The sequence below is a fragment of the Myxocyprinus asiaticus genome, chromosome 3 (assembly GCF_019703515.2).
Source record: "Myxocyprinus asiaticus isolate MX2 ecotype Aquarium Trade chromosome 3, UBuf_Myxa_2, whole genome shotgun sequence".
Classification (NCBI taxonomy): domain Eukaryota; kingdom Metazoa; phylum Chordata; class Actinopteri; order Cypriniformes; family Catostomidae; genus Myxocyprinus; species Myxocyprinus asiaticus.
The window spans coordinates 15,857,343-15,870,925 of record NC_059346.1 but is presented as its reverse complement, the minus strand read 5'-3'; the positions used below and the strand labels follow the sequence as shown (position 1 = coordinate 15,870,925).

General features: G+C 35.5%; 2 protein-coding genes across 5 annotated transcripts in view; both read right to left on the bottom strand.

Moving 5' to 3' along the window:
• The window catches only part of LOC127419796 (phosphatidate cytidylyltransferase 2-like), a 33,831-nt gene extending 32,855 nt beyond the window's left edge, over positions 1-976 (bottom strand). The window contains exon 1 of one of the 3 annotated variants that reach the window (XM_051661537.1): positions 805-976. In XM_051661537.1, the coding sequence (XP_051517497.1) occupies positions 805-888 (84 nt within the window). In that variant the 5' untranslated portion in view covers positions 889-976. Of the gene's footprint in view, positions 1-275; positions 382-804 lie in introns of those variants that run through there. The other 2 variants (XM_051661547.1, XM_051661551.1) reach the window with 2 other exon arrangements.
• Positions 977-10,884: 9,908 nt separating this feature from the next.
• Positions 10,885-13,583, bottom strand: part of LOC127419827 (heparan sulfate glucosamine 3-O-sulfotransferase 1-like) — a 34,440-nt gene continuing 31,741 nt past the window's right edge. Inside the window, exon 2 of one of the 2 annotated variants that reach the window (XM_051661597.1) lies at positions 10,885-12,635. In XM_051661597.1, the coding sequence (XP_051517557.1) occupies positions 11,598-12,509 (912 nt within the window). In that variant the 5' untranslated portion in view covers positions 12,510-12,635 and the 3' untranslated portion in view covers positions 10,885-11,597. The remainder of the gene's footprint in view (positions 12,636-13,583) is intronic. The other variant, XM_051661606.1, reaches the window with a different exon arrangement.

Genomic DNA, 13,583 nt, shown 5'->3' with positions numbered 1-13,583 from the left:
TCCAGATAAAGCCTGTACAGAAGAGGGTTAACTAAATAATTCCTTAGATTGTAGTCCATGCAAAAACACGATCACATCCTGCTGACAAAACCTGCCCTTTCATACCCAGAGAAGAGTACAGTAGACACATTAGTTTGAATTTGTGAGGTCTCCACAGTTACTCAATATTAATATGTCATATTGAAATGTCATATTTATACTGTGATCTTTACTAAACTGTGAGGTTTAGTTTGAACCATTCTGCTACATACGAAAGACTCTGAATGTTTACTCACCCATCTGCCCAGATCTTCCCAATTCTCCATGATTTCTACCATAACTTCCACCTAGCATGAAGATTAGTCCATGCACTCCAGAACTCTGCTGAATGGACAGCTAATCCATAACACTTTAAACCCTGGTGCGAGTTCAACCTCACTGCCCTGAACAGTGCAGAGATTGTTCATGCCACTTAATTTAATTTCAGTAAGAAGGCAACAGCAAGAAATACACTGGGTGCTGATACGGGCATTTTGTTTTGTTTGGACAGGCAGGAAACCTTCAGTACTTAACCAGCACAGGAAGAAGAACATCTCCAGATCCTGGTGCTGGAACTCTCCCCATGAACTCTAGTGCTAAAAGCTACGACCATTCATCAAACAATTTCATATCAAGGCATTAAAACCTCTGATCTTATTTTTCTGGGGTGTGACAAGTCACATGCACGCGTGAACCAAAAACACAACGACCCACAGCAGATATTTTCTCCATGCATGACATGACATCATGTAGCTTATATGATAGCCACAACAACAAACAACTTACTTTCTCTTTATCCGTTACCTTATCCTCCGAGTGCTGCTCCTGCAACTCTTTTTCCGTCGCTCCTCGGTGTCGTAATTCTGTCATGATGCCCTCGGTTTGCTGAAAATAAAGGCCTGAAAACGATAAAGCAGCAATCGACTGGGGTTGCTGTTCGTTTTCAATGATTGTTATTGGGACATAGAGGGAAGCGACTGCGCATGCGTACGGAAACGTTCAAGGCCAGGGGCGCGCCATCTGGTGGCCAGTGACTGTTCAGAGGACAGACAGACAGATAGATTCTTGTTCATGTAAAAAAAAAAAAAAAAAAAAAAAAAACTTAGAAAAAATCAAAAAAGAAACAGAGGTTTACGTTTTCTGGAAATATTTGGAGTTTGAGGTAAGTTCTTCTCGATTAAACACACTGCAAATTCTCATTTTAAGGTATAGCAAAACTGTCAGGCAGTGATCTCAACATAATGGCCATAATAAGAGGCCAACACGCCTAGCACAATATGTTTTTTCTTGAAGTTACTTGACTGGAGTCTTCATCTCTTGTGAATGTACATCATTTTAAACATTTGCCAAACTATTCATTTCTTTAGGTGTGAAACTGTTTAAAGTGAAAAATTACTTAGTTTGCAATTTGATATTCATTTAAAGCTGAATTACTGTATGTATTTTTTTCAGTGTTAAAATACTTTCTTTTATTTTTCCAGCTTAACATGCAGAGACAACTATAAGTAAGAAATTCGAAGGTTAATTTTATTGAAAACTATAAGCTCCAAAATCTGTGAAGCTCCAAATAGCAAATAAAGTTAGCATAAACATGATCCATCAGACTCCAGAGGCCTGTACCATGAAGCCGGTTTCGGTGGCTAGCCAGGTAAGTTTTTGTTTAGTTTGCTTCAACCCCAGGTTTTAGGTACCATGAAAATTGGTCGGCTTTTAGCGGTGTTCATCGCCATAGCAATTTACACTACACGGATAACCTGCTCTGTAGCATCTTTCGTTCTGGATTACAGATTGCTAACAGATGCTGAACCAATCAGATGTGAGTAAAATTTCATGTCTGACGCAATCAAGTCACTCCCCCATATCTCTTACAGCACCCTTTACAAATAAAATCTTAGAAATCCACAAAATCGACTCTTTATGATAAATTATTTATTTGAGAATCTAAATGTAGATTTTCAGCAGATAGAGTGTTGTATTTTATTTAAAATGTAATTGCTTTTCATTTATTTTCATTCATTTAAAGAATATCTTTGAAAATATAAACATAATATATTAGGCAATCTATAAAACAGCCAGTAAGATGGATTAATATGATACCTGCAAAAAAAAAATAATTAAAAAATTAAAAGCACAAGATTGCTATGGAAAGGGGTGAATGCCACCCAAACCCTTTTTTCTTTCATGGACTCGAGATGAACATACATTATTTTACTTGAAGTTATAATAATATAAGCAATAAGCAATATAAGCAGTACACAAAATACATCTTTTATAAAAAGAACAAATACATCTTATTATTGCATACCAATTTTTTGCATACAGAATTCCAAGTGCTCACTTATTAATTAACCAATAGTAGCCTTTTTTATTTTTGCATAGTTTTTATTTTATTTTTTTACTAAAGACAATGTTTGAATTGTACATCAAGAAAGAGAAATAATAATAATGATAATAATAATAATAATAATCAAAAAACACAATGTTATTTTGAATAACCATATCAAATAACCATTCACAACATATTCTATCAATAACTGTGACGAGGAGGAGGGCGGGGCCGGGCCGTGAGCACGCCCCGCCCCCAGTCGGGCTAATCAGCCGAGGAGAGGGAAAAGTGCAGCGGGATGCAGCAGTTCGAGAGAGAGAGAGAGACACATGCAGCTGCCATGTGTGTGTTTATGTTTTTTGTCTTTTTGTTTCATTAAAATTACTTTGACTGTTCAGCCGGTTCCAGCCGCCACCTTGCCAATTTTTAACCTTGTTACAATAACATGTGTAATTAATTGAATTAAATGTTATATTTTATTTCAAATAAAGTGGAAAGTTAGTTAAGGCATCACCTCCTTTTTTTAAATATTAAATGAGATAGGACACCATACCTCGTATTTTAACTAATTTTGTTCAAAAATCAAGAATCTGAATGAAACAATCTATCTAAATTCATTTATAATATTTTTAAGCAAATCCCATTTATGTTCACATTCCAGACTTTTATTATTAATTTTAAATGTTACTTTCTCCATTTGGTATATTTCTGATATCGTTTCTCTCCATCTTTGAAATTGTGGGGGTTCTGGTTTAAGCCAGTTTTTTTGTAATCTGTTTCAAAGCTGCTATTCTAATTACCCTAAATATATTTTGTTCAGTTTTATTTCTTAAGGACAATGGCATTTTACCCAAAATAAGGTATTCTGGATGTATTTCTGTTGTGCAGTTAAATATTAAATTAACCTGTCTAATCACTTCATTCCAATAAGTTGTCGATTTAGAGCACTCATATAGAATTTGACTGTAATGAGCCTTTTTTCTCCACAATTTCTCCAACAATCCCCTTTTACCATCCTATTGTATTTACTTTGAATAACAGGTGTTATAAAAAAATCTCATTTATATCTTCCAAGCATCTTCCATCAAAACACTGGATTGAGTACTATGGAATGTATTATATGATATTTCTTCCCAGTCTTGCTGATTCATTTTTATTTTTAATTCATCCTCCCACCTGCATATAATTTTATTCAGAGTTTCCAGTATATCTCTTTCAAGTGTACTCTCTAAAATTCCTAACATTTTTATTGGATTAGCTGTATTGTATGTGTGTGTATATATATATATAATTTATCAATGGATGCATTTCATTTTTTATTTCTTTTACTTTAACTTCTGTTAATAAATATCTTCTTACCTATAAATAATTAAATAAATGTGAATTTGGAAGCTCATACTTTATTGCTAGGTTTGAAAATGTATCCATTTCCTTTATCTGTGAACAGTTGGTGATATCTTTTCAGACCTCTATCTGCCCAAAACTTAAATGTATTATCTAATCTGTTTGGCATGAAATCAGAATATTTACCAATTTCTACTGTATATCTTTCTGTATATTGTACTCTTTTCTAACCAACTTCTAAACATACTATTAATACAAATATTATCTATTGATTTAAATTTGTTGCTTTGTTTTGGGTAGGAACAGGGATATACTAATAGGTTCCCCTATTTGATAAATTACCATCTTCCTCCATTTCACTTTAGATTCTTCATTCATCCAAATCAATATAGGTTCAATTTGGGCAACTTTATAATATAGTTAATTTACAAGAAATTGCTAAAGATCCTGATTTCATGTCAAATAGATTAGATAATACATTTAAGTTTTGGGCAGATAGAGGTCTGAAAAGATATCACCAACTGTTCACTGATAAATGAATGGATACCTTTTCAAACCTAGCAAAAAACTAAGAGCTTCCAAATTCAAAATTTTTTACAGGTAGGAAGATATTTATTAACAGAAGTTAAAGAAAAAGAAATAATAATAATAAAAAAAGGAAACGCATCCATGAATACATTATATAACTGGTACAATACAGCTCATCCAATAAAAATGTTAGGAATTAAAAATTTTAGCATTTGGAGGGAATATGCTTGGAAGATATAAATGAGATTTTTTTATAACACCTGTTATTCAAAGTAAAGACAATAGGATGGTAAAAGGGGATTGTTGGAGAAATTGTGGAGAAAAAAGGCTCATTACAGTCAAATTCTATATGAGTGCTCTAAATCGACAACTTATTGGAATGAAGTGATTAGACAGGTTAATTTAATATTTAACTGCACAACAGAAATACATCCAGAAAACCTTATTTTGGGTAAAATGAACAAAATATATTTAGGGTAATCAGAATATCAGCTTTGAAACAGATTACAAAAAAATTGGCTTAAACCAGAACCCCCACACTTTCAAAGATGGAGAGAAACGATATCAGAAATATACCAAATGGAGAAAGTAACATTTAAAATTAATAATAAAAGTCTGGAATGTGAACATAAATGGGATTTGCTTAAAAATATTATAAATGAATTCAGATAGATTGTTTCATTCAGATTCTTGATTTTTGAACAAAATTAGTTAAAATACGAGGTATGGTGTCCTATCTCATTTAATATTTAAAAAAAGGAGGTGATGCCTTAACTAACTTTCCACTTTATTTGAAATAAAATATAACATTTAATTGAATGAATTACACATGTTATTTATAGAATATGTTGTGAATGGTTATTTGATATGGTTATTTAAAAAATATGCAAAAATAAAAAGTATAAAAAAGGCTACTATTGGTTAATTAATAAGTGAGCACTTGGAATACTGTATGCAAAAAATTGGTATGCAATAATAAGATGTATTTGTTCTTTTTATAGAAGATGTATTTTGTGTACTGCTTATATTGCTTATTGCTTATATTATTATAACTTCAAGTAAAATAATGTATGTTCATCTCGAGTCCATGAAAGAAAAAAAGGGTTTGGGTGGCATTCACCCATTTCCATAGCAATCTTGAGCTTTTAATATTTTAAAAACGATTATTTTTTGCAGGTATCATATTAATCCATCTTACTGGCTGTTTTATAGATTGCCTATTATATTGCTATGGCTAAAGAGGGTAAATGAAAAGCAATTAAATTTGAAATAAAATACAACACTCTATCTGCTGAAAATCTACATTTAGATTTTCAAATAAATAATTTATCATGAAGCGACAATTTTGTGGATTTCTAAGATTTTATTTGTAAAGTGTGCTGTAAAGGTGCAGCATGTAAGATTCAGAAACACTTGTTATTAATGACACCTGTGGCCATTAAGTGAACTGCAGCCAGCTACCTGTTGCTCGTGCTCGTGCTTGCGCTCGTGCACACACTCCATAGGGACTCGAGCGAGTGAGCATCGACCAAAACAATGACGTAACGTATAAAGAGACTGAACGTGATTCACCGACCTCATGCTGGCAGATTAAATTAAAATTATACAGTTATGATTGTTTTACAACAAACTTTGAGACTGCATATTATATTTGACTCTCCAGTGCTGGAACAGGGCTAAAATAAAGTGTGGATATAGGTCTGACTATGCAAGACTGTAGTTTGAAGTAATCACTTTTCTTTGACTGCATTTATTTGATAGCCTATGTCGGCGTTAGCTAGCTAGCCAGCTTTATCAATAGCTGTTAGCTTAATTTGGTGGATGATGACTGTAGCTGTTTATAAAATAGACTGTACATTATAAATACACTACCGGACAAAAGTTTTGCAACACTTACTCATTCTTTACTATATATTTTTTTTCTTCACATTTTAGAATAATAGTTCTATTAAAGTTTAGTTTTAAATTTTAGATTTATAATGAAATAAAGTAATATGGTTGCACAATTATATTTTTGTCTACAAAACTAATTTTAAACATTTAAGCATATGCCTTCAGATCAAAAGAGTTTTAAGGTCATGGGAAACATTTCAGTCAAAAAGTGTTTCAAAGTGTTTCAAAAGTTTTGACCGGTAGTGTATGTTGACACAATTCAGTATTGACATGATTCCATCACAGCTGTCATTTTGATATATCAATGAGCTGTTGTTTTATAATAATAGAATGTATATATTTTCTGTATAACCAAGTTACGTTATACTAATGAATGGGTCTTTTTGCATTATCTTGAACATTGTCTAGCATTATTTCATGTGTTATTGAAGTTTACCTTGCTGAATAATTACAGATTAACATTATGTCAGTTACTGTGAATCAGCATGCCTGACATTTATTATAAAAAGAAGATCTTTGAAATTATTTGAAAGTTACAAAGCAAGGTAGCTTGCAATTCGTCAGCATTAGCAGGCAAGATCAAGTTAGCTAAAATTACACAGATCAGTTCTTACGGCACTATATTTCACTTGCTTTGCAGTTATGTAAGCTTACTTGTCCAATAAGCAGAATGCCAATTTTGATCCCCAAAACCGAACGAAGGTCCCTCCAGGAATCAAATGCTCTGCCGATGTTCACTCTAGTTTTCGCTTGACCACGATCACGTTCCCACTTAGCCAGACGGGATTCAGTAGATAAATGTTTTTTTTTTTTTTTTTGGCTTACTCTGAGTTTGTGTAGGAGTCGGTGTTGTGCTGGAAGCTGGCTGTTTGCTATATATTCCATCTCTCAGATAACGTTACCTTGTGTTGCAGACTGTTGTCACTGTTGAATAGCGGAAGAGAAGCACTGAGGCAAGGCTCTCGGGAGCGCGCATAAAAGTCACATCCTTTGGATTTTCCCGGCAAAAGCGACCCGCTCCCTTCGCATGAAAATCAGTCTACAGGCTTTAATAGGCAACCTAGGAAGTCCGGGAAGGGCTCATTTTATAAGTTGTGTTACAAGCTGTTCACACATTGTCAAAAAAAAGGGCGAATATTACATGAAAATTGTTACATATTGCACCTTTAAGAGATATGGGGGAGTGACTTGATTGCTTCAGAGATGTAATTTTACTCACATCTGATTGGTTCAGCATCTGTTAGCAATCTGTAATCCAGAACGAAAGCTGCTACAGAGCAGGTTATCTGTGTAGCGTAAATTGCTATGGCGATGTACACCGCTAAAAGCCAACCAACTTTCATGGTACCTAAAACCTGGGGTTGAGGCAAATTAAACAAAAACTTACCTGGCTAGCCACCGAAACTGGCTTCATGGTACAGGCCACAGTTAGTGATCCAGTTGGTTTTGGGTGAGACGCATGCACAGAGCACTAGATGGCACTAAAGGAAATGTAATCGAGCTTGAAATCATGATCGTGCCTAAAGACTGCTGCCAAGATGTACAGTGAAAAGTTAAATTTTAGTCTGTTCTCACCGAAAACCAACTGGATCGCTTCAGAAGACATTCATTAAACCACTGGAGTCTTATGGATTTTATGCTGACTTTATCTCCTTTTTGGAGCTTTTGGGGTTCTGGTCACCATTCACTTGCATTGTATGGACCTACAGAGCAGAGATATTCTTCTAAAAATCTTCGTTTGTGTTCAGCAGAAGAAAGAAAGTCATACACATCTGGGATGGAAAAAAATGAAAAATATTTTCATTTTTGGGTGAACTATCCCTTTAAAGAGGTGACATGAGGAATACAATTTTATTTAATTGTACTATAAAAACATGCTGTAAGTTTCAGAACTGAAAACTTCCTCCTTAATAGAAAAATAACATTTATTTAAACCAAGTTGCAAAAACAGCTTGTTTGGAATTTGTAGAACTAGTGACGTCACAAGGACCAAATACATCTGCATATGATGTCTCTTCAGCAAGACATCAACGCCTATTTTTCGTCATTGTACACTTGGCCTGCCTACTGGTGCTCAGTCAGTCACACAGGTGAAGATGAGAGAGATGGGCCTGTCATGGGAGATTAATCTACACCAAAGGAGACTTAGACAGGACACTTTCATGTGCCTATCTGGATTTAAATGTTTTTCTATTTAAACAGGCACTAGACCTGGGGACGGCAACCTATGGCACGCATGCCAGCATTGGCACACGGAGGGGAAATCACTGGCATGCCAGCAACTGCGAGAGAGGAGTAGACTATTTTATTTATATGAAATTCCACACCTGCATTCCAATCTACATCTTGATGTAATCCTTCCTCATTATCATGCAGCAACGTGTTTTCATGAGCTGAATGGGTGGCTAAACAAAAAGTTAAAATGTGACGAGACTGCAGTACACCCAACAGACTCATGCAGCGCGTGCATGCCGGCAGCGCTTCACAATCAGTTAATCACGCGAGTAAACGTGCCCGCTTTGCTTCGGTCAGGCTGCGCGGATGACCGCCTACATTCTGTGTTTCATTTGTTTCTATTTGCTTTGAGAACAACACGTGATGTAATAAGGAAAACACCACAATTAATCCTTAATATTTCCAAGCCAGTACACATGTACACCCTCCTTAAACCATGGTCACACTCAAAATTACATTAAAAGATTAAAAGAGAAAACATAAACCCACATCGTGGAGTTAAAAAATCTGAGTCTATTCAAAATATAAATGAAACCTGGGCTAAATAGTTGATCAGCTTGTGATGCGCGAATGTCTTGCACACACAGCGCAAGTCTCGTCACACTTTAATAGTGTTTAGTCTCCCATTCAGCTAATGAAAACACGCTGCATGATCATGAGGAAGGATTACATCAAGATGTAGATTGGAATGCAGGTGCGAAAATGTCAAAAGGGTTGCTGACCCCTGCACTAGACGAACGGACTGTTATCATGCATCTCGTGCCATTTTTAAAAGACGCAGTGTCAAGTTATAACTCTAAGAAGGATATCTCCATTCTGTTTAATTTAGCTGTTTTGCTCTTTTGAAGGTGACCTGGACTGTTTTTGCATCCATCTGTGCTATTTTAAATTGTTTTGTAAACATGCACTAGATGGACGTCTTTGATCATTTTGTTGCGTTTCCAGCAATGTGTGCCTTTTTTTAGAGCGGTACAAACACAACTTTTAAAAAGGCATGCAGTCCTGTGTGTAAACAAACACGGAAGATGTGAGATGTGCAGACCAGCATCTCTGCTTTGGCCTGTTGAAGCCGTTTAAAGCACCCAACAGCACTGTGGATTGCATTATGTTTGCGTATTCAGAACATTTCAGCGTGGATTGTATGTGTTTTTGGCTCATATCAGCGTGGATTGCTTGTGAACCAGTCACAGTATGATTCAAGGAACTGTTATTGAAAGATTGGGCAGTTAAAACACTATTGGACTGCAAAACAGTAAGTAAAGAATTTCTTTCACGAATATTTCATGTCAAGACTGTTTAATAGTTTTGCTTGAGTGAACAGTTTAACATATTCAGGTGAAATGTGTTGGATGTGGGTTATATGTTTATCCTGAAATTTAGTTTTATAAATGTTGTGGAGTTTTTATTTCTTTGGATTTCATTTCAAATATGGCTGTATTGCAAGGACTGCATGATGTTAGCCAAACATAACAGTGGGCATTTACATTGAAGTCTTAAAGCTCAAGAGATCTTAAAACTGAGTGGTTTAGATAGAGGGCCAGAGACTGGGTGGAAAATTATTATATATTACTACATTATGAAATTATGTTTTGGTGCAAAAAAACTTTACTAACATTATAAGTGGGCCTCATGGAAGATAATACAATTATAAAAAAGAGTATGTCATGACTCATGACCCCTTTAGCATTTCAATTAGAGATAACATACGAAGCATTGTCATCTCCCTGACATTACTGTGAATGACATGTGCAGCATCCTTGACTTGACCTGTTCAAATAGCATCCAGACTTCATTCATTCCTTTCAGGATGTATTAAAATAATTTGCATGCAATAAAGCATCTTATGGTTTATCTGGAATAGAACATTGGGCTTGTTGACTGAAAATGTTGGCCTGCTTGTCCTACCTAGTGACCAGAAGTCATAATGTGTCAGGAAAATTCACACAACTGATGTTTAGAAACAATTGCTGAATTTCATTTACCATTCCATGTGCTCTCTCTCTCTCTCTCTCTCTCTCTCTCTCTCTCTCTCTCTCTCTCTCTCTCTCTCTCTCTCTCTCTCTCTCGTGTGTGTGTGTGTGTGTGTGGGCGGATTTGGGTGGTTTACGAGGACATTTTTTTAGGTTACAAACTGGTAATTACAAGGGTATTATGCTATAAATGTGGTTTATGAGGACATTTCTAGTGTCTTCATAATTAAATTAGCTTAAAAAAACATACTAAACAATGTTTTTTTGAAAATGTAAAAATGCAGAAAGGTTTAGGGTTAGTTTGTACAGTATAAAAACCTTAATGTCTGTGGAGAGTCATAAGGATAGCCGCTCCAACGTGTGTGTGTGTGTGTGTGTGTGTGTGTGTGTAAAAGGCCTCTGAAAATAGGGTTAGGAAATATTCAAAGAATTCAGCATAAGGTAATACATGCCTTTCTATATGAATATAGGCACAGATATTCTTGTGAGAATTTGGTATTAATTGAGTGTAAAATATGAAATGTTGTCAGTGTTTTTACAAGAAAGGACGTGAGATGATTTATGTACAGTACATGTATTTATTGAGTAGAAAACAGAATGTAGTGCATTAACTTAAAATGTTATGAAATATCTTATTAATATAAAGAACCAATTAATTTAAAAATAGATATTTCTATTCAAAAATTAAAATAAAATATTCAAGTACAAATTAGTATATTATACATGAGAATGATTAAACTACAATAATTACAGCTGACAAAGCAGTATTTTTTGTTAAATGCTTCCAAGCACCACTTTATGCACTGAAAATACAGTATATTCAGTCTTTTTCGTGTTATATGCAAACCTTAATGTTTATACACATTGTGTTTATTTTCTATTAGAGAAAACAGAGTCCACCACTTGTACTTCCAAGTTCAGTCTCTTCACTGAGTGGAAATCTAGACACTTTTTTCCACCAAAAATCCACAGCATAACCTACATGTGAACTGATGGATCAAATGTTTAGAGATAATGGAGATCCAAAGAGTGAAGTCCTGCAAAACTATTCTGTCCTCCACAGAAGATAAACTGTATATGTATTAGTGTCCAGCACAGGTATTGGAGCTCATCTGGAACCTTGTTGTAGCCTTTGTTTATCTCTCAAGCAAACTGGTCATCCAGTCACATTTGACCCCATCACTATGGCAACATTGGAATATTTTCATAGAACCGGATTGCCAATAATAGTTTGAATCCAATTCTCAGTCTCTGTAAAAGGCATCAATCATTTTTGGCCTTCTTTAGCCCCAGTCAAACCTCTGCCCCACCATTCTGAAAAATATTTGGTTGGGTACTTGTAGATATCGACAAAGTTTCTGGAATGCCTCATTACTAAGTGGTGCATGTGGTCTTCCTTTCGACTCATCCAGGCACTTGTCCTGCCGCGCAGACAGCATACAATAAAAACCTTTTGTGACGTTGAAGTAGAAATTATCTGGCTTTATCCGAGGTGGAAGTTCCAAGAATTTCTCAGCTTTCTGGAGCTCAGGGAAAGGATTCTGGATCAGTGCCTCTCCATCCACAATGTGGATCTGCTCCCTGGGAAAAACCTCCAACCATCTGGCCAGGTGCTGGTAGTAAAAACTCCGCTGAAGGGCCTTGTAGTTGGGGTTGATGTGTCCTTGTGGCAGTAGCAGCTCTTCCAGTGGCTGGTATGGCTTGTTCTGCTGAATTCGGTTGTGTAGAACTTGTGTATAATCTGACACTAGTCTCTCTGCTGGGTTGCGAACAATCAGCAGCAGTTTCACAGCTGGATTTGTGGCCCATATCCTTTTTGGAGCTGGTGGTGCTGTGAAGTAGCCAGGGGTCTTTTCCACTGTCAGCTGTCCAGGGAGGGTGATGGGCATCTGTGCACGGTACCAGTCAAGACCTTTCAGAAAGTTTTCATCCAGGTTGAAGTAGTGGATCTCAGTCTTGGCTACCTCCACATCTGGGTGCAGGTTGAGCATCTCCAAAAGAGCCCTGGTGCCTCCCTTGCGCACTCCGATGATGATGGCTCCTGGCAGACGTTGCAAAGCTGTGGCATTGGAAGTTCCAGAAGGGGTTGTCGAAGTCACAGCAGTCAGAGTGGCTCGTAGTTCGTGTAGACAAACAAGCAGCTGAGCCTGGAGCAACAGCAGCAGGATCAAAGCCAGGAGGATCGTCCACAGCATGGCGTCAGTCCAGTCAGGTCAAGGGCGGCACGGAGATGCACACAAACAAACACACACAGCTGGAGATCACAAACACACACAACAGTGGTTGATTTCTGCTGTTCCACAGCTCTGTGCAGTAAATTTCTGAAAAGGAAAATGAACAGGAATATGTGCTATTAATTATACAATTTCAACATTTGCATAAAATAATATGAACAATTAACATAGTTAATGCATTATTTAGAGAAAAAAAAAATATTTGAGGCTCACAGGAACATATTAAATAATAATAACATTAAGCATAGATCCAAAATCTACCCTAAAATATATTAAAAGACTTCAAATACATTTTAATAAAGTGTCGAAATAATAACATGTAAAACACAAAATAAAATAAAAAACAGCAGGGCTTCCCTCTACTTCCTCAGTTTGATTTAATTAACAGAATTATTTAAACACAGAGAGAAGAAACACATTAAACATTCATGAACAAATGTGCCTCGGAAATCACTGTGGGTAAATTCCCCTCATCCCAACCCCACTGGAGCTCCACTGCTGCTCTCAAGTGGTCACTATTGGAACAATATTCAGAGCCCCAGTCATTCCAATTAGGCTACTGGAATCTCACATGCTAATAGTATTGTTTACAATAACAATTTTAATATTTATTATAGAGCACCTTTCATAGTATCTAAAAGAACTTTACATAAAAATAAAAAGTGAAAAATGAGCAATTAAGAAAGCCATAGTACTACAACAATATACACAATAGAAAAGTGTTTAAAAATATATGCATTACATTAATGCATTTGGCAGATACTTTTATATAAAGAAACTTGCAGTGCATTCAAGATAATTATTTTCTCAAGCGTTCCCTTGCATTTGAACCAACAAAGTTAAAACAAAACCTAACTGAAATTTCTCTGTAAAAATATCATTAAAAATTAATTTTGGGATTTTATGTAAATTTAATTAGTAATATTATTAATGAATTATAATTACAATTAAATATTCTATTGATTGAATAAAAGCAATATCTGTAAAAATGCACTTAAAAGGACAATTTAGAAATTTGCTAACCACTGCAGGATT